Here is a 26,796-nt window from a genome sequence, read left to right as displayed (position 1 = left end):
GATGTTTAACATTCTCTTCCATCCCTTTTACCACTTGAAAAGACGTTTTTGCATAATCAATTGAATTTTCTTTTTTTTTAAAAAGTGTGTAGGGACACGCTTTTCAGTCGCCGGCCTTCTCCCATGTTACTGATGACAGGGGCCATGTGTGGTACTTTTTATGGTGCATCCATTGTCCCTTGAGCGAATGTCTGAGGTGGACTCAGGCAGGAACTGTGAATTGGGGAATAAACGGTGGGGCCCAGCACCCAAATGGCTCCAGACTAGGACTTCAGAACATGGACAGGAGGAGACAGGAGAAATCGCATGTCTGCCTCTAGGAGACGGGCAAGTACCATTCTCCTGGTCAGACCCTCCTTCTGGACTCAGTGACAGCTCCAGCTCAGTGGTCTAGGAAAACTCAAGATCCAAGCCATCAAGTGAAATGAGAAAGTTTCCTGCTTGCAGTAAATGCTTATCTATAATTCAGAAAGGCAGGCATTTTCTCTACTCTGGCTAAAAGCACCCAATCACACTACTCTCTAACAAGGCGGGTGCTCTCTGCCCCACTCTGCCCCCCACGGTGCAGATGACAGATGGGCGGACACACTACCCTGGCGGCATAGTTATTCTTGTCAGGCTGGATGATTTTCAGGTCCAGGATGAGCTCGGCCAGCACCAGGAGGGCATCCAGGATGACCAGGCAAATGATGATGACCTGCAGACCGAGGGAGGAACAGGAAACCATGAGACCCACATGGGGGCCCTGTTTCCCTCTGGGAGGGCTGGTTTGGAAACATCTGGGTGAAACCACTGGGGAAAGTGCTAAAGGTGGAAGGCTGCTGCCCACAGCCCGCACCCTGCAGGGAGCCCCTCCTCCTGCCGCCCTCCAGGCCTGTTCAGCTCCAGGCAGTGCCCGTCCTCGAGCTTCTCTGGACAACTCACTGACTGACCCTTGGTCACTACCCGTCCTTTTCTCACTCATTCACTGCTTCCCAGCACCTCTCAAACCAAACCGCTAATTCCTAGATGGCAAAAAAAGAATAAAAAAGTTTTAACACTTTTTTATTTTTCTGGTGCTGAGACTTGTTCTTGCCAGGATAAGCCCAGAACAGATGCTCGGTAAGTAATTAAAAACATCCAGCCTCAGAGATCCGAGTCGTGGAAGGACCTCCAGGACTGCCTACTCCAGGCAGCTGGGTTACAGTGATGTCCACTGTGCACATAAAACAGCTTTTGTCCAGGGCCACGAAATACCTGCCCTAACACAGGAGGAGGACTGAGAAGAGGGGTGGGCAAGACAATCTCTTGACCTGCTGGCAGGGGAGGACAGTGGGAACCAAGGTGGGGTCAGTGGGTGATCTCGGTGATGGTGGTGGCCATGGTGATGGAGGTGGTGACGATTTTGGTGAGGGCACTAATGGTGGGGTGGAGGTGACGGTGTTCAGGGAGACCAAGGGGATGGCATGGTGGTGATGGAAAGGGCAGCAATGGGAGGAACCCCAGAGGACACTGCGTGAGCCCTTTCTTTCTCCCTTTGGAAATTCTGGACCATCATTTCCTTCCCCCAGGGCCTTGCCTCTTAACACACTCAGGTAGATTTTGGCCTTTGAAAGCCAATCTGCCATTATCTTGGCAATTTCTGCAATTTCAGGATGAAATTCAACAAGTTCAGGCCTATGTAAGAATGAATTATTAAACCTTTTGACCACTTCCACCTGTAGCTAATTATTTCAGTAGTTAAAGTATTTGGTGATGTTGTTTACTGTGAAAATTGCATGGAAAATTGCTTTGTAATGAAATTTTCACACATATCCAAATTCAGTAGCGTAGTAAAGATTCAAGCCTCTTGTGGGTTTTTCCCCCCCCCTTTCCTTTCTTTCTTCATCCTCGGTTTTATTTTAGAGCTAAAGGGATCTGATCTAAAACCAAGGCCAGAGATATAAAAAATGGACTGAATATTCAGCCATAAAAAGAAATGAAGCACTGACATATGCTACAACATGGATGGATCTAGAACATACTATGCTGAATAAAAGAAGCCAGACACAAAAGACCACATATATTGTATGATTCCATTCATATGAAATGTCCAGAACAGGTAAATCAATAGAGACAGAAAGTGGATTAGTGGTTGCCACGGCTATGGGCGATGTTTATTGGGTACAGGGTTTCCTTTTGCAGTGATGAAAACGTTCTGGAATTAATAGTGGTGATGCCCGTACAATATTGTGAATGTACTAAATAAATATCACTGAACCATTCACTTTATTTTTTTTATAACACTTATATTAAGAGCGAACCCATATTGGTATTCCTAAACTGCAAACAATGGGGGACTGAAGTATCAAAGGATACACATTAGGAATTATATATAACAAACAAAAACCCATACATTTTCTTATTGCCTTTATACAAGCAATGTATAATATTTAAGCAAAACTGAATTCCTTATTAAGCAAACATTTTTGCATATGCTGCCTTCTCTTTTTCTGTGCCTTTATCTCTTGTTTGATGTTCAGCAATTCTGTCTGGATAAGCTTTATCTTCTAGTGCTATCGCCTGAGCTTTCTTCAGATCAGCCAATGCCTGACTGTATTCTTTTAATCCTTGCCATCCCTGAGCTCTGCAGTACAGTGCTTTGGTATCTGATGGGTCTATTTCAAAAGCCTCCAAACAACTGTTAATTTCTCCCTGCCAATCTGACATCTTCAGTTTACAAGCACCAACAGTTAGCAGGCAGCTTAAAGCCAACAGGTTGCAACTTCGATCTATCTGCTTTCTCAATAATAGCCTTTGAACTTTCCACATAGCTTAAAACTTTCGTATATTTTTTAATGGCCATCTCCCAATTCTGGGATTTGAAAAAAGTATTTCCAATGTTTTTTTAAGTCTTCTGCTATTAATATTTTATCTACATCCTTTAAATCTATATCTGCACCCTCAGGGAAATATGGATGATTGTCACCGGAACCACTCTTTGGGAATCTTTCTCAGTCAGCCCCTTCCTTCAGTTCTCCGCATCCATAATTCTCACCACACCCATCCCTTTAATTATTTGGCCAAATACCACATGTTTCTAATCCAAATGAGGAATCGGAACTTTTGTGATAAAGAACCAAGAACCATTTGTATTGCAGCCTACACTTGCTGTGCTCAACAAACCCTCCTGGTCATGCTTATATTAATAATAGAAATTTTCATTTTCCAATCTTTCACCATAAATACTTTCTCCACCTGTCCCATTCTGATTTGAGAAGTCTCCACCCTGAATCATAAATTTCTCAATAATTCAATGGAACGGGCATCCTTTGAAATGGAGAGGTTTCCCAGTGGTGAGTCTAATATCTTTTTCTCCTGTACACAATGCAGGAAAATTTTCTGCAGTTTTGGGTACAATATCTGCAAACAATTCTAAGACAATTAAATCAACTTGCTTGCCTCCAATGTCCACATCAAAAAAGACTGGGGGTTATTGGAACTGGAGGGCTTAGTTTGGGGGGATGGATGCGACATTTGACTTGCAGATGCATTTGGAAGTGGGCTCAGAGCACCTCACGGCCCGCCCAGCAGCTGAAACCCTGAATCATTCACTTTAAAATAATTAACTTTTTGTTATATGAACCTCACCTCTAAAAAGAGAGACAGACAGACCCAAGGTCACAAAACTCCAATGCCTAGGTCCCCACCCCAGCCTCTCTGAATTAATCCCTGAAGCTGAGGAGACCCTGAATCTGCCAGTTCACCAGGCAGTTCTATTTCTGAGCAGAGTCACACATCAAGAAAAATTCTGAGGATTCAAGGAAGCTGGTTAATTCCAAATCCTCACTTGGTGAAGATGGCCATGCCTGCAGCAGAATGCCCGGGTGCAAAGTGTGGACTATGGGGCGGCCAGTCCTGGGCTGACACCCATTAGCCTGGACCTTGGGTACATCTCGCAATACTGCAGAGCCTGTGCATTAACTCTAAGCTTCAGTGTCCTCCCAGGGAAAATGGGGTTGGTCACATTTTCCACCCCAGAGCGACAACGGGAACCTGACATGAGATAACATGTGCAGGGTGCTTGGCACAGGGCCTGGCCCGTGAGTGGTTAATAAAAGTCAGCTTCCTTGACCTAACTATTGTCCCCTGGCTCAGCTACCCTGTCCACCCATGGTTTCCATGGCGGCCTGACACACCCGTATTCTCTCACATGTTATGCCATCCCATGTGGGAAGTGACAGCAGTTAACTAATTATATATCATGTCACCTTGGAAATAATGGGAACAGGTGGAGATTGCATCTAAGAAAGGGATTCCAGAATCACCTTGTATGCTGCTTCTACCAGCACAGATGAAATCCTTGAACTTGTATCCCCGGGTCTGAGGTGGCCTCCCTGCTTCTACTGTGAGCCCCCTACAAATCTGTCATATTACACTCTCTCACCCACATTTAGAACCTTCCATGGCTGCCCACCGCCCATGGATGATGACCTTCTAGTGCCTCCTCTCTTGCCAAGCAGTCCCTCTTCTCACCATACACATGTCACGTGGACCCTTCTCAATTCCTCAGATGCTGCAGACCCTTTCCTACCTCAGGCCTTTTGCAAACATGATCCCTCGGCCTGGAATGCCCCAGCCCCTCCCCCCTCCACAGGCTCACTCCTGCCCAACCTTCAGGTGTTAGGTGAAATGTCACCTCCTCTGCCACACGTCCTCCACCTCCCAATTCTAGATCAGGTCTCCCCCACCCCCGGGATCTCTCAGAGCCCCATACTGAGAAGCAGAGGGCTTCTCTCCACTTGTAGCCAGCATCTGTCTGGGTGATTTCTGAAAAGCCTGCCTCTCTCCGTGAGTGAGGGCAGGGAACTGTCACACCATCACCCCTATAGCCCCAGCACACAATAGGTGCTAAGAAACATCTGTTGAGTGAATGAATAAACATCTCCACTTATTTTGTGACAGTCTTCTTTTTCCCCAGTATGGGTCCCAGCTCAGACGGCTGGCCTGAGCCATGTGGCGCCCTGGGCCCAGTCAGGAGAGGAGGGAACCTTCCAGAGTGGGGGGTCCCAGGGCTCCCCTTGCAGCTGGAAGGAAACTGGCTCCTTCCTTCTGCTTCTGAAATTGAGGGTTTGGGATTTCGACCCCAACAACTTAATACCACGTTTCCTTTCCTGTCACAGCCAGAGAGAAGAGCTGAGCTGTAAGGAGAGCAGGGTTGTTTGGCCTGCATTCTTGTTCTAAGCCACATGAAAGCAAAAAAAGACCAAAATAATTTTTTTTGTCCTGTTTTACCCTGAACAAAGTCAGTGATGGGAGAGGTAAGGGTTGCTTCTCTCTGCTTCCAGAAGGAACACTGGGTCTTGGTATGAACTGGTTTATTTTGGTTTAGGAGGACGCCTGCAGCAGGGTCTCCATTTGGGAACTGGGCTGACAAGGGGCTGCGTGCTTCCCCCATGTCCCTGAGCCTCGTGCATTCTCCTGGGACTCAGACATACTTTTGTTCACCGGCTTGCCCCCCTCAGGCCTGGGGGGTGGGGTTCAGAGGGCTGGCCAGACTCAACCTGCATCTGTCCTTCAAAATCACATGTTAGGACAGAGCCTGAACCCTGTAGAAAGTTCCGTTCCCTTTGCTATTCTTGGAAGACCACATCTCCCTCTCATGTTCTCCCCATAACCACAGTTGGAGGTTGGGGGTACGTTAAGTCAGGCAGACATTCTTGGTATCTTTCCACAGAAGAAGAGACTAAGGCCCCTGTGGTGAAGAGTCAGAGAGGCATGGGATCCTTCTGGCCTTGTCAACTCAGGGACAGCAGGTAACGTTTGCTGAATGAATGCAGGAATATTTTTGCCTGCCTCAAAATTTACCCTTTAATTTACGTGAGTGTGTGTGTGGTAAAGTTTGCATAACATAAAATTTACCATTTTAACCATTTTAAAGTGGGCATGAAATTCAGTGGCATTAAGCATATTCCCAGGGTTGTGTACCTGTCACCACTGTGTAGTTCCAGAACATTTTCATCACCCCAAATGGGAGCCCTGTACCCATTAGACAGTCACTGCCCATTCTTCCCTCCTCCAACCTGCAATAAGCACCACTCTGCTCTCTGTCTCTGTGGATTTACCTGTTCTGGACTTTACATATATACGGAATCTGGCTTCTTTCACTCAGCATCACGTTGTCATAGTTCATCCCTGTGAAGTGTGTCAGCACTTCATTCCTTTTTATGGCTGAGCACGGGGAGGCCACACTTTGCGTATCCATTCATCGGGTGATGGACCTCTGACTTTTGGATTATGATTCATTTAATCCCTGACAACATGGGATCTGCCCATGTACCCAGCACTGTATGGGCGCCTGAGGGCACATGGCCGGTGCTCGGGGAACATCTGCACAATGAATGAGCCAGTGGCAGAGATGGGCCACCCGCACCCTGGCCTCCTGACTCTCAGCTGAGGGCTCTGCCCACCTACCTGAAACCTGTGGGAGCTGAAGAGTTTCCTCAACACGGCCCTGAAGTCTAGGGGGCGCCTAAGCCTGGAGGCAGCGGCTGCTGTTGGGTCAGCAGCTCTGCCCTCCTCGCCGGAGGCCGGTGTTGACGGCAGCTGCTCCTCCTCTTCCTCATCCTCTTCATTCTCCCACTTCTTGTAGTTGACGTTCCAGCTGTGGTAGTCATCGCCGACGACGGTGAAGTGCTTCAAGAACTTGCTCATCTTCCTGGCAGGAGCCACCTTGGCCCTGCGGGTGACTGCCTGGAGGGAAGAGACACACTGAACGTCAGGCAGGGCGGCCCTCAGAGCCGGGGCAGACCACTCGGACCCCACGTCTGTGGCGGGCAGCAGGGCCCGGCTCGGCCGTGTCACAGGGCTGAAGCCGGTCCTGGTGCTCAGAGCATTGTACGAGCAGAGACCATGAGGTCACGGTGGTTTCTTGTGCTTTTATTTTTGGAATGCAGGTTCTCAGTGCCGGTGAGGCAACAGGAAACTCCAAACCCCGTCAAGCCTATCACTGTGCTGTGATTGGCAGTAACCAACAGCATAGGTACTGTGGCCCAGTCACAGAATACCCACCACAGGCCCACGTGGAAAGACCGGAAGAGCAGCCCCATGGTTCAGAGACATCATAACCTGAAAAACGGGCGGTGAGAGTTGGTAGGGCCGCCGGAAGGGAAAGCCGAAAGTAAAAGTATCCAGAGTTTCACAGAAGAGCAAAGCGTCCAACCACCTTCATGCCACAGATCGGTCCTTGGAAGGTGAGCAGCAAATGGAGTTTTCCTAAGCTCAGTTAGTGCTGTTTTTAAGCACATTCTGGACAGTTATTTAAAGACAGATGACTTCAGTGCAAAAAGCAAACAATCCTCCCCCCTTTGCCCAGATAACAAAATTTTTATCAAGTTCAATAATGAAAACTTTCAGGTATGGGAACAAGAATAGGCCATGTAATCAGTGGAACAGGGAAAGAGAGCCCCAAGCAGACTCAGGTCCTTGTGGGACCCTATTGTGATGGTGGTGGCAGTCCAGCTCAGTGGGAAAAGACTGGAGAGGTTAAATAAAAGACCCCTTCCTCACTCCACACACAGAATAAATTTTAGAAGCATTGGCACTAACACATATAAAAGTACTTTCTAAAAACTTTAAAAGTCTTAGAACAAAATATAGGCAAGCATTTTCATGACTTCAGGACAGGGAGATTGCTTACATAAGATACAAAACAAATGGATAAATTTGAAACTAAAAGCTTTTATATCTCATACATACACACACACACACTACCACAGATTGGCAGTAAATATCTGCAATGTACTTAATAGACAAAGATTTAGTGTCCAGAATATATAAAGAAATGTTACCCAAAAAAAGACAACTCCATGGAAAATTAGGTAATGGATATTAATTGGCAGCTCACTTAAGAGGAAACCCAAATGGCCAAGACACTCAACTTTACTAGTACTCAGGAAAATGCGAATTGAACAATCACACACCTTTCACTCCTCAGATTGGCAAGAATTTTAAAGTCTACAATAGCAAATGTTGGTGAAGGTGTGAAACAATAGGGTCTACTAAACACTGAAGATACAAACACTGGCTGCACCATTTTTAGAAGCAATATGGCATTGTTTTGTCAAAGATGAAGTTGTGCACATCTTTCTTAATGATGAATGATTCCATCCCCAGAAAGGCTCCAGAGAAAAACTTGCCCACATGTGCTCAAATCAGTGACGTGTTCAAGAATGCTCACTGCAAATGTTCTCCTACATGGTGGGAGACAGAGAAATGAATCTCCTCTATTCGTGTGATGGAAGACTATATAGCCATTAAAATGAATGAACTACGTCTCTATATATCACTGAGGATATCTACATGCACCTGCTCAGCAGCACTGAACACATTAGATCATTCCTTTTTTTCAAACACTCCCTTCATGGGCTTGTTCATTGGGATTCCACACTCCCCTGGTTTTCCTCCTACCTCAGCGGTTGCTTCTTGCTTCTTGCTACTCTCTCTTGCTGGATCTCTTAAGAGGAAGACCTCACATTTAAGTACTGGCATTGGCAGGGCCCGGGCCTATGACCACCTCTCTTCTCCATACTGAGTTCCTAGGGGCTTCATTCAGCAGCGTGGCTTTAAAAGCCATCTTTTCATTGATGATGTGTAAATACTATCTCCAATATCAATCACTCACCTGAACTCCAGACATGATATCCAACTTTTTATAGGCTATCACCCTTAGTTACCTGATAGCTATCTTATCCTAAGCATGTCCATAACAGAATTATTCATTCGTTACCCAAACATTCCCCATCTCAGTTTATGGCATTTCATTTGTCTTCCTTAGGACAATGACTTTGGCGTTATTCTTGATCCTTCTTTGTCTCACTCTCAACATTTGCCTAATAGTAAATTTTGGTGGCTCTACCTTTAAACTACATTCCAAGTAAGACCATTACTCCCATCTCCACTGCTATTCCCTTGTTTAAACCAATCACCTCTTGCCTGGATTACTGCAGCAGCCTCCCCGCCTCCTACCTGTATCCTTTCTCCGTACAGCAACCAGGAAGAACTTTCTAAAACATAAGTGAGATCATGTCATGCCCTTCCTTGAAACCCTCAAATGACTTTTCAGCACACCCAGTTCCTCTTCCTGGAATTCTCTTCCCCCAGACATCTGCATGGTTCGTACCTTTTCTTAGGTCAGGCTTCTGCTCAAATATCACTCCTGAGACCTGGTCTGGTTCCCTCCCCTAGTCACACAGCATTCCCCTTACCCTGCTTCATTTTTCTTTATCGCACTTATTTCTGTATGTGTGTGTGTGTGTGTGTGTGTGTGTGTGTGTGTGTGTATATATATATATATATATATTTGTTTATTATCTGCCTCCCCAACTAGACTCTAAGCTCCATGAGAATGGGATTTTTTCCATTTTGTACAACTGTACACCCAGTGCCTTGCACTTAACAGACACTCAAAAGACTCAAATATTTAAGTGACTGAATTAATGCAGCAATGTGGATTTAAAAATATGTTGAGTATAAAAGGAAGATATGGAAGAATATGGACAATATAATACCACTTAAGTAAAATTTTAAAAATACATGCAAAATGTTACTATGTACTGTTTTTGGAATGTGTAAAAATATGAGTGTAAACATACAAAAGAATGGGATTTCTGCTTCTGACCATGATAGAGAACTAGTATAAATAAGAGTAATAAAATAGAGTAACTGTTGAGAGTAAATAGAGTAAAATAAAAATAGAGTAACTGCCATAGAAAACTACTAAAACTGGATAAAATATATGAAAGTTACTGTGATCCCTGATAAGAGAGAAACAAAAGAGATGAGCCCCCAAAATCCCTTGGCTTTCTGCCTGGAGGCACTTTCTGGACTGTGGAGGCAAAGGTTAGAGTTCAGGGCTATTGAACCTCCCTCTCTCAGGAATTTGCATGCCAAGGTAGGTACCAGATAAAAGGAAGCCGTGCAGAAAAGGAGCTCCAAAAATTGGACTTTGGCTGAGACCTAAATTTCACACGCACACAGCAAGATGCCATGAGGCAGGGCAAAATATAACTTTCAGGGGGAAAAAAGACTCTTGGGGAACTGTTAGCTGAACCACTACCAGATATTATACCAGGCTGGGTTGGGAGATCTGACAGTTCCAAACAGCCAGAGTGAGAGATCTCATTGAACACTGAGCATTCAGTGGGAATTCTAGACAAGCCATACTTTATAAGTAGAACTAATCCAGCCATACAGTCAGGGCAACCTTAGACTCACCCCAACTAAGCTTAAAAATAAGCCTTGAAAAGACCAAGCTGATCCCCAAATAAATTAACTGCCTGCTGAAACAAAACTCAATACTCTACTAGGAAAGACAGCAAAATACATCTAAACAACATTCATAATGTCCAGCATAAAATAAAAAATTACTAGACAGATAAATAAGCAGAAAATGTGGCCATAACAAGGAAAAAAAAAAAAAAAAAAGCTTATTAGCTCAAAATGGACAGAGATAAAGGAATTGGCCAACAAAAGCTTGAAAATAGCTATTATAAGTTTGTTCAAGGATTTCAAGGCAAACATGAACTTAATGAGCAACAAATAGAGAATCTCGATAGAGAAATGGAAACTATAAAACAAACACATGTGGATACTCTAGAAACTGAAAACTACATATATGAAATGAAAAATCACTGGATGGGCTTGACAGCTGATTAGATGCTACAGAAGGAAGGATCAGTGAATTTAAAGATAGAGTAATAAAAAAATACCCAGTGCAAACATCATTAGAAAAAGGCTGAAAAAAAAGGGAACAGAGCCTTAGGGACAATATTAAGTGGTCTAACATACATGCCGGAGTACCAAAACGAGAGATTAGGGAAGAAAAAATATTTGGAGAAATAATGGCTAGAAAAAAAAAAAATCTCAGGCCAGCCTGGTGGCTCAGGTGGTTGGAGCACAGTGCTCCTAACGCCAAGGTTGCTAGTTCAATTCCCACATGGGCCAGTGAGCTGCGCCCTCTACAGATAAGATTGTGAACAACAGCTTTCCCTGGAGCTGGGCTGCTGTAAGCAGCCTGAGGTCGGCATGAGCCGCCATGGGATGCCATGGGCTGCTGAGTGCTGCCACGGGCTACCATGTGCTGCCAAGAGCAGCCGGTGGCCAGCGTGAGTGGCCGGCGGCCAGCGTAAGCGGCTGGCAGCCAGCGAGAGCTGCCGTGAGCTGCTGTGAGCGGCTGACTGGCAACGGACTGCCTCAGCCGGGGGGGAGCACAAGGCTCATAATACCAGCATGGGCCAGGGAGCTGTGTCCTACACAACTAGACTGAGAAACAACGGCTTGAACTGGGGGGGGGGGGGGGGGGGGGTGAGGCAGAAGAAGGGAGGGAAAATAAAAATAAAGACTGTTTAAAAAAAAAATCTAATTTGATGGAAAAATATAAACACGTAGATCCAAGAAGCTCAATGAACACCAGGGAGGACACACATACAAAAGAATGGACTAGAAAGAGATAGCAACTTCGTGACAGTGGTGCCTTAGGAAGGGGTAAAAACGAAGGGAGACAAAAATGAACTCTATCTGAAAAACATCTTAAATTACAAAAGGATTTGAGGAAAACATGACATAATGTTAATAGCTGTCAATTCAGGATGATGATTACATAAGTATTTGATAATATTTTTATTCTTTTATATTTTCACATTTTTCAAAGTAAAATAAAACAATCTTTCTATATTAGTACACTTTTTGATGCACGGTCATAACAGTTTCATGAGTTCAGAACAGGTTAGAGATGACCTGTTCTGATCTCCTCACTCTTTCTGAGACGGGAGCTTTTCAGAGATGGGCAGCCAGGGCTTGCTCAAGGTCACAGGTAACCAGAAGCAGTGTACTTGGGAATAGGATTCAAGCTCCTTGGCCCCCGTTCATTGTTCTTTCCTCTGTTCTGAGATGCCTTGTAGGAGCTTGTAGGTTTTCAAGCTCCAAATTAAGTCAAAGGACACCACCTCTTTCATAAGCCTCCCCAGAACCCCAACATTTTCTTGTTAAGTACCCTGAGAAGTCCCTGGCACTCCAAAGACTGTGGGGGGAGGATGTGGGTGATGTGTGTGGAAGTGGCTCCAAAATGCTCCATCCAGTAATCCCGTGGTTTGGACTCCAGGCTTCCTCCCCTCCCAGTCTCCCATATTGTTCGGGTACCTTGGGAGCCCCCAATTTGATACTTCCTCAGATGTTAAGAGGCCCAAGGAGAGCTTATGACCACGGCACAGCCTCCCGAGAGTGAACCTTCCGATTCTTTCCCCATCCATGATGCTGGGGCCTGTCTGGCCCTCTTCTCCCCACCCCCACTATTCATTTCCTTCGCCAATACCCCCTTGTCCAAGCCTTCATTCTCTCACCCAGAAGACTGCAACAGCCTCCTCAGAGCTCTCTCTCCTTTGACCCAGTTCTTCCAGCACATTCTCTACCCAGCAGCCCGAGTGGGTTTCATGAACCCTCACCTCTGACTATCGTACCTGATCATATCACTGTCCCCCTGCCTTTTGCTCTTTGAATAAGCATCCAAGGCCCTTCACATGATGTATGTGGCCCTGTGGGGTTTAGCCTGATCTTCCCCACAACCTGACCTACTCACCACACTCCAGGCGTGCTGGCTGCCCTTCTGTCCTCCAATGTGCCACGCTCGCCCCCTCCGAGCCTCTCACAGGCTCTTCCCTCAACCTGGAACATCCTTCCCACTCTGAGCTGGGCTCCCTCTAACGCTTGAAGCCTCAGCTGCAATGTTCCTTCCTTAGACAGACTCTCCTTGACCCCAAATATCCAAATCAGACCCCCAATATCCAAATCAGACCCCCAATATCCAAATCAGACCCCAAATATCCAAATCAGACCCCCTTTCAATTTTATAACCTCTCTTTATAGTCTTTACTTTCCCTTCAAGAAGCCTTATTTCTAACTAGAAATTTTTTTTTTTTTGCAACTGTTTATTACTTCTCACTCTGCACCAGCATTTTAACTCCATGAAGGCAGGGTCTTTGTCCCCAGAGTCTCATATGACACCTGACGTGGAGCAGAAGCCCATCAAGCACCTGTTGGTGGAGGGCAATGGTACCGTCTCTCCCACACAGGGCTGCAGTTGGACCCGCCATCACCGTTTCCAGGGCTGGCCAAGTGCCAGGCCCACGGTTGTCTTGAAGCCTTCCGGGACGCTACTGGCCATAATTTCCCCCTAAAACACCTCATCTCACAGATAGAAACCTCCTGTACTAGTTTTCAGCATGGTGGGAGTCTCAGAGTGCTTTGCAAAAACCACATTTATATTTTACAGGACAGGAAATTTTTCTTTTTGAAAACTTGCGACCAGTAAAGAAGCAACTTTCAGTAATTTGGAATGAAAATATTTATAGCACCCAGTAGAGCAGAAAATAACTCTGGTTTTAAGTAAAAAATCTGTCATTCTGGAAGCAGAAAAGTTCCAGAAAAGGGTAACGATATAGCTGATCATGAAAATGTTGTGGGCCTCTGAAACTTCACCACCCACCCTGGACCCTCAGCTCTTGGGTTCCCCCACGCTGCCCTGGCGGCTGGAAGGACTGACTCAGCGAGTTACACAGAGCACTGGCCTGGCCTGGAGCTGCCCCTCCGTAAGTGACAGCTATTTTTCTTCTTCAACAGCAAAAACTCTCATTTCCACTCTTCCGACTTCATCACTGTCTGTGGATATTTCTTCACTTATTGGCCTGCTGCTGGCCCCTGCAACCTCCAGACTCTTTAGTCACATGAACTGCTAAGATTCCCTTTGCAGCTTAAGCTACACTGAGTTGCTTCTGTCACTTGCAACCCTGAGAATCTAGCCCAGTGGAGTGCCTGGCACTGGATACCCTCCCACCACCATGCCCCCTGCATTAAACCTTGCTGTCCCACTACTTCCTGACCCTACTCTCTCTAGGGTCACCTTTCCATATCAAAGCCCACAACTGTGGTTCCCACCTGCGTGACTGTACCCTCTCGTACTGTTGACTTGTTCTTTCTGACAACCTCGTCTCTTGATTTTTCTCCTATTTCTAGGCGCCCTTCTCAGAGTCCTGCACCATGGCCCTGCCCCCACACCATCTGAAGTCCTTGACTCCCCAACTCTGACCCTGCCCTGGTGCTGGGTGACTCTCCCGCTTTGGTGGTCTCAGCACACCTGTGTTCTCAACACGACTCATGTTCAAATCAGTCCCCAGCCGGACGTCTGGTATCCTGCCAGGCCATGAGTTTGCTGTGACCCAAACTGAACTAATTTCTTATCTTTTCTCCCACCTCCGCTTTCTCCCATGTTGCCCTAGGGCACGGCATCACATCTTACTCTGCTGCCCAAGCCAAGAACCAAGGATCATCCTCGGCTCCTCTCTCTCCTGCAAGCTTATCAGTGTAACCTTGTCTCGTCACTACTCACGTTCCACCTTCTCTTCTCCGTCTAACCCTCTCCTACCACTGGAAAGCCTGCGCCAGCCTCCTCACTCGGCCGCCTGCCCCCAATTTCTTCTCCACACAGTGCTGGCCAGGATCACCTTTCTCCAATGCCAACCTGGCAGTGTGCCTCTGCTCTCATTACCCCCGGCCCCATTACCTTCAGCTCCCCCATGCCTGCCAACTACTGCCTTCAGGACACAGTCGGGGCTCTCCTGGGCTCCCCACGCCCTGGTCCCCTCCCAGCCTCCACCACACTCCAGCTACACCGAATGCATTGTGGTTCTAGAACAAACCACACTCTCTCTTGCTCTAGCACTTTGCACAGCCTGTCCCCACTGTCTGTAATAGCCTTGGCCTGTCTCACCCTAGTTCTTTTTTAGGCCATATGGACGTCTAGATTTTAGCTCCCCTGGGAGGCCTTTAACCGCCACCTGCTGGATGAGGGTCCTTCCTCTATTTCCCCATCACACCACTAACTAATGAGCACTGTGAACTCGGCGGGGGTGGGGGACAGAGACTCCCTATCTCAGTCACAGGGATGAGCTCAGTAAACACCTAATAAATGGATTAACAAAAACCCTGCAGGAGCTACCCCTCAAAGATAAATGAATTGCCTGCTTCTCTCTTACATATGACAGGTAAAATTATTACCTGGGAGAAAAGGGAAGAAATGAGAAAAACAGACCTAGAAGAGACGGAGAAAACAATGTTCTCACAAATACCTATTTTTACAGCCTCTGAAGCTGCCATCTGTAGGAGAGGGAAAGTCCCTACTTCATGGTCATCCAACAATCACAGAAAAGGGCACTTTTCAAGAAATGCAGGCGATTCCTGATTCCCAACGTCCCATAAGTCCCCATTTTCCTGTTCCCTCCCAGAATTTAATTTTGGGGACCTGAGGTGCTTATTAATTAACACCCTTACTGCAAAACTCCAACAACAGCAGTGACATCTGTTACTACGGATTGTTAATTACATTAGGGTTTATGTTACCACTAAGTTCCTTAAATGCACTATTTCATTTCAATTCCTAACAACCCTCTGAGGTTGAGGTCATCATTTTGGGTTTTGGTGAGGGAGGTGACATGTCCAGGGTCACGGACTGGGAAACTGGCAGGCCCAGGATTGGAGCCCCCTGTGCTGTGTGATTGGTGCCCATGTTTCTCAACACATGGTCAAGAAAAAGCCAGGCAGCCAGTGACTGGACAGCTGCCTGCTAGGAGGGTGTAATGGGTTGAATTGTGGCTGCCCCCAAATTCATGTCTACCTGGAACCTCAGAATGTGACTCTACTTGGAATATGGGTCTTTGCAGATGGAATGAATTAAACATCTTGAGATGAGACCATCCTGGATTGGGGCAGGCCCTAAATCCAATGACTGGTGTCCTTACACGAAGAGGAGAGGACACACAGAAGACACCATGCGACGATGGAGGCAGAGACTGCAGTGATGATTACAAGCCAAGGACCACCGAGGATGGCAGCAACAGCAGAAGCTGGGAGAGAGGGACGGACAGATTCCCCCTCTGCGCCTCCAGAAGGCACCCACTCTGCCGACACCTTGATTTTGGACTTCTGGCCTTCAGAACTGAGAGAATGAATTTCTGTTCTAAGCCACCCAGTCTGTGGTCATTTGTTATGCTAGCTCCAGGAAATGAATCCAGAGGGTATATGCCCAAGTCAGCCTATGCCTCCCTGGAGTAAGCAGGGTCCTTCAGAGGTCACAAAACCAGCTGGACGAAGCCTGTGTCCGTGTTTCTACAGCCAATCCTGGCAGCAGTTTATAGGCCGCCCCCATCCCCTCTTGCTCTGCCTTGTAGCTTGAAACAATCCTGAGAAGGAGGCAGGGCAGGGAGGGGCAGTCTCTCCATTCTACAGAAGGGGAAACTGAGGCACAGGAGGAGAGACCAAAGGTCCAAATCACAGGGTGTAGCAGGTAGACAGAGGCGTAAGGAAGGGGACACTATGTACCTCCTGGCGGACATGTAAATGGTTATGCCCCTTTTTTAGGAGGGCAGTGGGGCAGTTTCTTTCATCTTTTGAAAAACTGAGTCTCTCCAATGTGCCAGGCATAGGAACTCCAGTCTACCAGCTTTATTCTTCAGTGAGGGAAAGGAGCAGACTTCAACCAGTTTCTATCAAAATCTAAAGTGTCCCTATCATGTGACCTGACAAGGGACTCACGAGCACACAGAGGCTAATGCAGTCGCTACAACAGCCCAGACCTGGAAATGACCGCATGGCCCCTCGTTAAGTACACGACAGCAGACCCACGCTGCAGACTGCTACGCAGCCAGGAAGCCTGCGGGCCTGTGAGCACCGACACAGGACGCGTCCTTGGTCTGCGGTTAAAAGCCAGCACATTTCAGACAAGAATGTATCGTATAATTCCATTTTTGTTCAAAGCAGATAAAAATCAACAACCCACACCAAATGGTTGCTCCCGGAAAGGGAGTGGGATTGGGTTGGAGGGTGAAGAGAAATTTTTCTTTTTTTTTTTTCTACTAGGTTTAACCATAAGAAAGAGTCATTTTTGGAGGAAGATCCAGCCGGCAGAGAATTGAGTGGTGAAGGGAGTCTGTGAAAGGAGAAAAGGAGAGAGGGAGAACGAATATATGTACATTAACACATCCAACATACACAGAACTGGAATCTCTGAACAGGGAAACCAAAACAATGGAACAAAGCAAATAGTTCAAGATATAATTCAGGAAAACTTTCCTGAAATACGAGACTTTTAAAAAATTGTTTTTGTAGGTCAAAACTGGTAGAAATTAGCAATTTCATGTAGTTCAACCTAATATATACTAGTTTGTTGTTTTAATTTCTTACATTGAGAACTTGTTCACGTAGAATTTTTAAAAAGAAACAAGAAAACATAAGCAGTAAACCTGGCATAGGAACTCCAGTCTACCAGCTTTATTCTTTCCAAGATGCTCTGCCAACGAGGGGGAAATATGGCAGAAAAACTGGATTTTTTAGAGCAGAAAGAATGGTATTGTACGAGGTGGAATCAAGGTTCTGAGCTGCAATCTTCCCTCCCTTAGAAGATGGAGAAACTGAGGCTCTGTAACATGGCAACTGTCACTAGTCAGCGGACATGGAAACACATCTGGGTCTCTTGTCTTCTGGTCTGGGGGTCTTAAGACACACCCAGGCAGGGTCAGATGTTGTCTCCAATCCCCCACGGCCCACCCATCAGTAAGCCCTGTGCATTCTGGCATCTGAATGACCCTGGAATCTGATATGTACTTCTGCCACCCTCTGCCGTGCCCTTGGCCTTGCCTCGTCCTCTCACGTGGAAGGTGTATCAGCCCCTCACTGCTGTTCCGTCACTCTTGTGTTCTCTGCAACAGTCAGGGAGCACTTCTCAAAACAGAACCATGTCACTCCCTGTGCAGAAAAGGCCTGCTTGGCTCTGGGCTGGCATCTGGGAATTTGGGATTTCGGGAGGGTTCCCTCCACTCCCTGAGGAGAAGGGAAGGGGTCACGGTCCCATACAAACAGTGCGGGTTATATTGAACATCTGCTTTCCTTCCAGGAATCTGGAATTCTTATAAGTGCTGGGCAGAAGTTGCCTCCACGAGCAGCCCCAGTAAGAGCCCTGGGCACTGAGTCTCCAACAAGCTTTCCTAGTCGGCAACACTTCACAGGCATCGTCACAACTCGTTGCTGGAGGAATTAAGTGTGTCCTCCGTGACTGCACTGGAGAGGACTCTGGAAGCCGGAGCCTGGTTTGCTCCAGATCTCAGCCCATGTGCCTTTTCCCTTTGCTGATTTTAATGTGTTCTTTTGCTGTAATAAATCTTAGCTGTTGAGCCCTACGAGCCCTCCTAGCAAACCACTGAACCTGGGGTGATCTTGGGGACCTCTAACATACTCCCTTATTAAAAACTCTTCTTTGGCTTCCCACTGCTCTTAAAAATAAAGACCCAAGTGTCCTGCAGAGGCCCACACCTACTGTGCATGCTGTGGCCTCCGCCTGCCTACCTTACCTCACCTTTCCCCACCCTCTCTGCTCTGGTCACACTGTCTCCTCTCAGCTCCCTGTACCGGACAGATTCCTTTAACCACAGAGCCTTTGCACATACATTTCCCTCTGCCTAAAATTCCCACTCCTCTTCCACTTTGTCATTTATCTTCTTTTCCCCTTGCAGGAGGTCTCCCTCAAGCATCTCAGCTCCAGGAAGTTGACAAGGTATCGCCCCCTCCTACACCCTACCTTGCACTCAAGCAGGGCCCCACACTCCTCCCCAGTGGAGTCAGGTCCACTTGTTTGTGTGACTGTTGGAGTTGGTCGCCCCCATCAGGGCAGAGACCAGGTGGATTCCTGCTCATGCCATATCGTCTGTCTGGCGGACTGCAGGTTCCCACTACACATATCTGGAGGATCAAATGCATCCCTGGCAGGAAGACCCAGCAGCGAGCTCATGGACCCCAGCGCTGGCTCCCCCACCCCCAGCCCCCAGAGATTTGTGTTCTGAGGAATGCCTATTTTTAAAATCAGGGAAGTCTTTAAATAAGTGTAACTGCTTTTCCTTTTCTAGGGTGGGGAGGAAGTTTGAGGTTCACAAAACCAACCACCGTGATGGCTAACCAGCTTGGGTTGGGGGTGCTGCTTATGGGCTGAGGGGTCCAACTGGCGGCCCAGGTCCCCACACCCCAGAGTCGAGCACTCCCATCTCTTTCCTTTGCCTACAGGGTCAGGATCCCTCCTTTCTTGATAAGAGTCTGCTGACCCAGCAAGATGGTCATGAGGCTGAGTAGAAACGTGGGAAATAACATCTACAGCAGAGGAACCGGAGTGACTAACTAGAGCACCTGCCATTTCCGAGCTCCGTGCAAAGCCCTTGACAACACACTGCAAACACTCCATGAATTGACGGGTTGAATCTCCATTTACAGGTAAGGAAACCGGGAACAGAAAATCCAAGCAACATGCTCTAGGTCACATAGCCAGAGCTCGGATTCCCACGCAGGCTGCCTGGCCCAGGGCCCCCTCCTTTTGTCTACAAAAGCATAGAAAGAAAATGAAAGCAAAGAAGAAAAATGCAGTTATCCAGCTAGAAATTAAGACCTATCCCCAGTGTGAATGAGTCATCTGGGCCACCCCTGTCCCCCAATGTCTTAGTGATGCTTCGGCGGTGGAAAGGACGGGATGAAGGGCACCCCTCTTTTTTGCCTCACAGTCTAACCAGTGGCTGTTAGCCTGGCTGCACACTGGACCACCAAGAAGTTTTAAAGAACCCCGATGCCTGGGTCCCAGGCCCTGAGATTGATTCACTTGATCTGGAGGTGGCCTGGGTGTTGGGATTTCCTGTGAGCGGGCCAGGTTGAGAACCCGAGTCTCCAGAGGCCTCATGAGAAATGAGCCAAAGGGCCACAAGGCTTTCTAAGCACCCCTGGTTCCCAGGTTCCCCAGACATGGCTGGTGACATGAAATCATCTGAGATGAGGAATAGGTCAGCTGATGGGCTATAAACACAGCTTATCTCATGATCGAGTCCACAGCCCCCACATATAAGCGTCTGCTGTCGTCAGGCACCCTGCCAAGTGCTTTCCACACTCGATCTTATTTCCTCCTCACCACAACTCTACCAGAGGTTATTGTTCCTGTTTTACAGAAGAGGAAAACTGAGGCTCAGGGAGGTGGGAAGAGGCAGAGGAGGGCAGGTATCCCCAGCCTGCTCAGCTCCTCTCAACAGAGCTGGCTATGGCAAATCAGGCCAGACTCATGGCCAAAACCCCCACCAGTTTCTCCTACAACACAGTTGTTTTCCTCTCAAACAACTGGGGAGCTGCGCAATCACAAAGCTCCTAAAAGCAATCCTATTAAAACAGTTTTTTAAAAACATAATGAACTCTACAAGGGTAAATTACTAAAAGGAACTTGGTCTTTGAATCAGTAAGAGGCTTATTTGCCACAAGCGCTCCTGGCCCAGTCATCCCCAGCTCCCTCCCAATGCCGCTGGGCCAGCCCCGCAAATCGGCCTGTGCAAATCGGCCTGTGCGTGATTACCAATAGGCTCCCACTCCCAGGAAGTCTCCCAGGGGTGTCCTTGGTTCTGCTTCTCCTGCTTTGTCTGTGCCCTCACATCCACGCCACCCCTGCAACAAATCCCTGTAGCTCCCTAGCTTCATTCAGACCCCAGACTCACCTGGACCCTCCCCAGCTTCACCTCCTGTCATTTACCCCACTTGAGCAGACCTTTACTCTATCCATTTCTTTCAGTATTAATACTGTGAAAACGTGAGCAAAAGGAAATAAATTCTTAATAATCTCAACACTCCAAACTGACCATCATCTATCTACCTCTTTCTCTCCTTAATCTGTCTTTTACAATTATAATCAAAGACTGCAGACAATTCTGCATTCTATTTTTCCCATTAGTTTTATGCATCAGACATTCCTTTTTAATGGCCAACAAATTTACCAAGGAGTCAGTGCTCTCACGATTTCAATTTCTGATTGTTCCTCTTTTTTAGCACTTTTATCACCAGGTCTAAGGCCATATTTTCTCACATTTTAACATATCTGAAATCTGACCGTGTCTTACCATTGATTGCTTTCAGCATTGTGTGTCACGTTATATCACAGTAAATGGCGGTGCTGTGTTTTTTTCTTCATAGTCCATAAAATAATGGTGTGTCTACAATCAACAGTGTCTTATGCGCTAAGAAATACGGTGCTGTAAATTATACTTTCTTTTTATTGGTTATTTCCTTTCCCGTAAGTGAGATGACCAGGTTGGATCATAAACATTTTCATGATTCCTGATACACACTGCCAAATTTTTTCCACAACAGCTGTGTGGGCTGACCGGGCCCCTCTCTAGATGTAGGAATGGGCCGGTTTCACCAGAGTATAGCCAGCATCAAGCATTTCCGCTTGCTTTTTTGGTTTGCCTAACTTAATAGGGAACTACAAATGAAGGCAAGTCTGAGCTGTTTCCATTTGCCTTTCTCTGATTAATAACAATAACTGGAACTCACAGGTGCTTTCCGTCTTTCCTGTTAGAATGCCAAATAGAATCATCTTCTCAAGGCTGGGAGGTGGCAGAATCAACTTACCTTTTCATCCAAGGTGGACATTTTCCTGTCGTCTCCGGATCTGGAAAGTAAGAAAACATTTGTCCAGAACTGTCCTCAGTCATCCTGCCTTAGTATGTGCTGTGCAACACTTTTTTTTACAAATTTTTTAAAACTTGAGTGTCTGAAAAGAGTAAATAATAAAGCTGAAAGTGTATACAGAAGAATGTGCATCCTGGGTATGTATCCAAAAGAATTGAAAACAGGTGAAATCAAATCAAGTACATATACACAAATATTCAAAGCCAAGGTGGAAACAACCCAAGTGTCCATTAACATATAAAAGGATAAATAAAAAATGTCATATCCATACAATGCAATGATATCTAGCCATAAAAATGAAATACTTTTGTAATATATATAAATAGCATATCATGTTGTATATCTGAAACTAGTATAATCTTGTAAGGCAATTAGACCTCAATAAAAAAATTAATTAAAAAAAAGAAATGAAGTACTGACACGTGCTACAATATGAATTAACCTCTAAAATATGCTAAGTGCAAAAAGCCAGACACAAAAATACCACATGACAGGATTCCATTGTTATGTAATGTCTAAAATATGCAAATCTGTACAGACAGACTGGTGGTTGAGGGGGTGGGGAGTGATGGCTTAATGGGTATGGGGGTTTCCTTTTGGGGTGTTGAAAATGTTCTGGAACTAGATAGAAGTGTTGATTATACAACACCACCACTGCACTAAATGCCACTGAATTGTTTACTTTATGATGGTTAATTTTGTTGTGTGAATATCACTCCAATTAAAAAAAAACCCAGGCAGACACAGATGACAGTGTTGAGATTGCCCTGGAAAGCAGCAGAGAAGCTAAATGCCCACCAATGGGTCTGGCTAAGTCAATTAAGGTGCATCTGAGCAGCGAGAGACTAGTGCTGTTAAATCTGAGGAAAGAGGTGAACACTGTAGTAAGCCCCCAACACATTATAGCAGTATGTAGAGTATGGTTCCATCTATGTGAAAAGACTACATATGCAATTGTTAAAAGTCTGAGGATATAGCCAAACTCTTCACAGTGGTTACTGCCAGAGAAGAAGGGAGTGAATTGGGGGAGGGGGAGGTATTTTCCTTCTCTTAGCTTTTGGGAAGTCTGAACTTGTACGACTATGTGTTACTTCTTAAAAAGTATTTTTAACGTAGGTGACATATGCAGTAAAACATTTAAATTATACAAAAAGATATAGTCTGACAAGTTTCCTTTTTACGCATTCTTCCCAGAGGCAGCCACTCTTACACGTTTCTTATGTAGCCTTCAGCGGTCTTCTATGCCTTCGCAAGCACATGCAGATTTATGCTTTTTTCCCTTACACAAACGTGCAGCCACACACTGCTCAGAACCTTGCTTGTTTCCCTTTAGGGTGCAGTAGGCTGAATAATGGCCCCCTGAAGACGCACACATCCTAATCCTAACCCCCAGAACCTATAAACATGTCACCTTGCATGGCAAAAGGGACTTCGCAGATATGATTAAATAAAGGATCCCAAGATGAGGGATTATCTAGGTGGGCCCAGTGTAGTCAGAGGGGTCTCTGTAAGTAGAGCAGGAGAATCGGACTTGGAGGGAGACATGACTATGGAAGCAGAGATTGGAGTCAGAGAGAGATTTGAAGATTTTACACTACTGGCTTTGAAGATGGAGGGAAAGGGTCACGAACCAAAGGATGAGGGCTGCGCCCAGAAGTTGGAAAAGGCCAGGAAACATTCTTCCCTAGAACCTCCAGAGGAACGATTTTTGGGTCACTGAGACTGATTTTGGACATCCGATCCCCAGAACTGTAAGCCTAGTAAATCTATGTTGTTTTAAGCCATTTGCTATAGCAGGCCCAGGAGACTAGTGTTGTATCTCTGAGATCGGTCCATGGCCCTGTTCTAGGTCAAGTGCACTGCGTGGCAGGACGGCACAGGATTCCCCTGGAGGAATGTGTGTAGTTCCACTAGTGAGCAACATTTAGGGTGCACCCCAATCTTTTGCTGCCCTAATGTTCCAATGAATAACCCTGCACATCATGTATTACTTTTATAATTGCAAAAATTACCATTTTGAAAAAAATATTCATGAAGACTTAAAAAAAAAAAAGAGTTCTTTCTCTCCCCTCAGAACCACGTTCAGGGACTCTCAAAGAGCTTCTTGCTGGTTGACTGGCAGAGCAGTGTCTGCAGCCAGCAGAGTTCGGCTCTGTGTGTTCCTGTTCCAGCCCCTGGGGGCTTACCCTGCTCTCACGAGATGGGCTCAAGTGGAACCATCACCGCAAGTGAAGGTGAAGGGAAGAATTAAGGTGCTCTGGAGACTTCCTTCCTTCACAAGACAGCAAAGAACTAGCACAAATGTAGAAAAATACCCAGCTTCAGTAATTGAAGCAACAGAAAATTTAAACCCACCACGACCTCCCCATTAAAATAAACAAAACAAATAAAAACGAGAACACCCAATGCTTGTAGCGCTGCAGAAAAACTTGCACACATTACCAGGGATAATTTTTCTAAACAGCCATCTGGTGGTAAGTGGCATGTACCTTCAGAATGACCATAACCTTGACCTCAACACTCTGGGAATGATATATCTCAAAGAAATCACTTGGTAGCAAAAAACAAATAAACAAACAAACAAAACATGCACTTTGGACAAAAACATTGAAAGCTGAGTTGGTATTATGGCTAGGTCCTGAAAACAGCACACAAGCCTCACTTTAGGGAAAAGCTGAGGAAGGCAGTAAACGGTTAGGAGGAATGGTAATTCTGAGGTCTATGTAGAAATACAGAAAGAATGCCGTTAAGCAACGAGACGTAAGGAGAACTCTGATGGTTGCACACTCTGCTGCAGTTGTACAAAATCATCAGAACTTTTACTATGCCAGGTGCAGTGCTGTGTTCTGGGGAATCCAAAGTGAAGTGGCAAGGAAAAGGTCAGGGCCCTGGGAGGCTGACATTTTAGCTGGGAAGACAAATGAGGAACGAAGGAAACACATAAGCAAGGAAACAACATCCATGGCTAAGCACGGGAGGAAGGAAAGACAGTGAGGCAACAGAGAGGAGGTGAGTGTGGCTCCTGCAGTGGGATGGTCAGGCGGATTTCTGGGTCTTTTAGAGTGGTCCCCGAATTGCAAGAAGGTAAGTCACAAGAAGATGGCAGGGAAGAGCATCCCCAGGAAGAGGAGCGCGTGCAAGGCCCTGAGAGAGCAGAGAACTTCAGCATGTCCAAGGAGCCAGGTGTGGCTGCAGTAGGCAGCTGAGTAAGAGGATGGTGGCAAGAGAGACCGGAATCAAGCCAGCCTGATCAATGCTGAGGGTCTGGGGGTCGAGGTGGAAATGTAAGAAGAAGGGCCAGACACCGAATAGGCTGAGGGGCAGCACCTGCTGTAGGCCCGCGCGTGGGGGACGAGGAGAAGGGCAGGTTTAGGGGCAGGAATACTCTGGGCTTCCTCCTTCTTGCTAACAGTGGTGGGGGCTGCGGAGCAGTTCTGGAATTGTGCAAGCCACAGCCCAAAGGTTTTCAAAACTCTGCTCCTAGCAGCCTTTCCTCTGGGGGTTCAGAGTAGGGAGAAGTTGCTGCCGCCAGCCTTAGTCTTTTGCAAGAAGCTTAAGCTGCTTGGTGGGGTTGTCTGAAAACACTGCAGATTTCAGATAGCTCTGAGAGACCTGAGGTTAAAGGCGTCCAGGACAGAGAAGTGCTTCAGAGGGGCGGGGATGGGGAGAGAAAGGGGCACAGCTTGGGCTAGGCACAGGCTGAGCTTTCACAACAATCATCTCCTTTAATCTTCTCAGTGATCCTGTAAGGTTAGGTACCATGTTTAATCCCATGGGACAGATAAGAAGCATGGAGGTGAAGTCCCATGGCCAAGCTCACCAGAACCCCCTCTCGCCAGCGGAGATGCTGAGTAAAGGTGTGGAAGTTTCTGGAGGGGGATGCACTGCTCCCCACCACTCCTGGAGTTTACCCGGGCCCCAACCCACCATTCTTATTCCCCAGAACCCTGTATCCAGGTGATGGATTTGCTGCCCTGGGGGTTCTTTCTGCAGGGAGGGCTGGCTCATTTCAGCCCAGTATTAGCTTTACCCACCACTTCTCTGTGCAGGCTGGGGGGACGGCAAGGCAGGGATGAGAAATAAACAACTTAGGGGTTCACACCCACCTGGGTGTAAGTTCTGGCTCTGCCTCCGTTGGCTGTGACCCACGGAAGTAACTGGCGTTGCCTCTTTGAGTCGTGGTCTCTTCACCTGTAAGAAGGAGACAAGGATGGTACCTACCTCACCTGCTGCTGCCGCCTTTGATGGCATTTGATGAAGTGAAGTCACCTGGCCCAGACTCCATTTTCAATGGGAGATAACAGACCAAGAGGGGCTTCCCTCCCAGGTCCTGTGCGTGTCGTCGTCTCCTGTCCTCTCCCTCCAATGGACTCTAGTACCCCCTGGACAAGGCAGGGGTCCCCCAGGAGAGTCTGCCCGCTCGCGTTGGCCAGTGCTGGAAAACGCTAGAACGCAGGGCAACGGGTAGGCTGGGATCCCGCAGGGTCCCAGCAGCATGGCGGGAGGCCTGCTCTCCTCGGAGGACTCGGGCTAGGGGGCAGAGAGAAGGGGCTTGGTGCCGAGAAGGGGCGCGCCCCCGGCCCGGGAGCACTTACCCTGCGCCCCGCCAGCCCGCTGCCACCACTGCAAGTGTGAGCGCGGCTCCAGCCCGGGCCGCCCCGCCCACCCGTCCTCCCCGCCCCTCCCGGCCGTGCTGCCCCCGCCGGGCCCGCCCGCTAACTCGGTCCTGTCTTGGTCTTCCGCTCCCGCCTGTGTCTCGGTCTACTTATCCTCGTTCTTGCCTGTCTACCGCCCTCCCTCTTGGTCTCTATCTTCCCCGCCCCGGACCCTCCCGCTCCGCAGGCTCCAGCCTGGCCTGGGACTCCCGCAGTCCCGCAGATGGACAAAGGTCCCGCCGGTGGGAGCCAATCGCGAATCACGAGAATCCTGGCCCAGGAGAGACTGAGGGAAGGGGTGGGAGAAGGAAACCACTTCCTTCCTCCGGCGGGATGGAGGTGGGGCGCGGGGTAATGGGGGGCGGGTTCGTCTCCTTTCCCACCACCACACACGCTTGGGAAGGAGGACTTGGCCTCTGGCAGCCCCGCTCCCCAAACTCCTGATTACTTAGAGGTGGCCTTGCTTGTCTCCTGCACAGTATGTCATAAGGGGATGGAGGTGGGCAAGATGTCCTGGGGGGGGCGGGGGGGCGGAGGCAACCTTGAAGATGTCAGATGTCTCTGGAAGGGGGCTGAGTGAGGCTGGAGGTGAAAG

The 26,796-nt window shown here is 47.3% G+C and overlaps 1 protein-coding gene and 1 pseudogene across 4 annotated transcripts in view; both read right to left on the bottom strand.

The window, feature by feature from the left end:
• The window catches only part of HVCN1 (hydrogen voltage gated channel 1), a 33,084-nt gene extending 6,664 nt beyond the window's left edge, over nt 1-26,420 (bottom strand). The window contains exons 1-5 of one of the 4 annotated variants that reach the window (XM_074321120.2): nt 26,402-26,420; nt 25,653-25,737; nt 21,487-21,526; nt 6,433-6,711; nt 593-697 (exon numbers count right to left, since the gene is read on the bottom strand). In XM_074321120.2, coding sequence (XP_074177221.2) covers nt 593-697; nt 6,433-6,711; nt 21,487-21,507 — 405 coding nt within the window. In that variant the 5' untranslated portion in view covers nt 21,508-21,526; nt 25,653-25,737; nt 26,402-26,420. Of the gene's footprint in view, nt 1-592; nt 698-6,432; nt 6,712-21,486; nt 21,527-23,732; nt 23,839-25,652; nt 25,738-25,767; nt 26,203-26,401 lie in introns of those variants that run through there. The other 3 variants (XM_019734030.3, XM_074321119.2, XM_019734033.3) reach the window with 3 other exon arrangements.
• On the bottom strand, nt 706-6,421 carry LOC109448560 (peptidyl-prolyl cis-trans isomerase D pseudogene; annotated as a pseudogene).
• Nucleotides 26,421-26,796: the final 376 nt, after the last annotated feature.

The sequence above is a fragment of the Rhinolophus sinicus genome, chromosome 9 (genome assembly GCF_057876585.1).
Source record: "Rhinolophus sinicus isolate RSI-liver-muscle chromosome 9, RSI-T2T, whole genome shotgun sequence".
NCBI classification, from domain to species: domain Eukaryota; kingdom Metazoa; phylum Chordata; class Mammalia; order Chiroptera; family Rhinolophidae; genus Rhinolophus; species Rhinolophus sinicus.
Note: the sequence above shows the minus strand (reverse complement) of the source record. Positions and strands in the feature narration are given on the sequence as shown.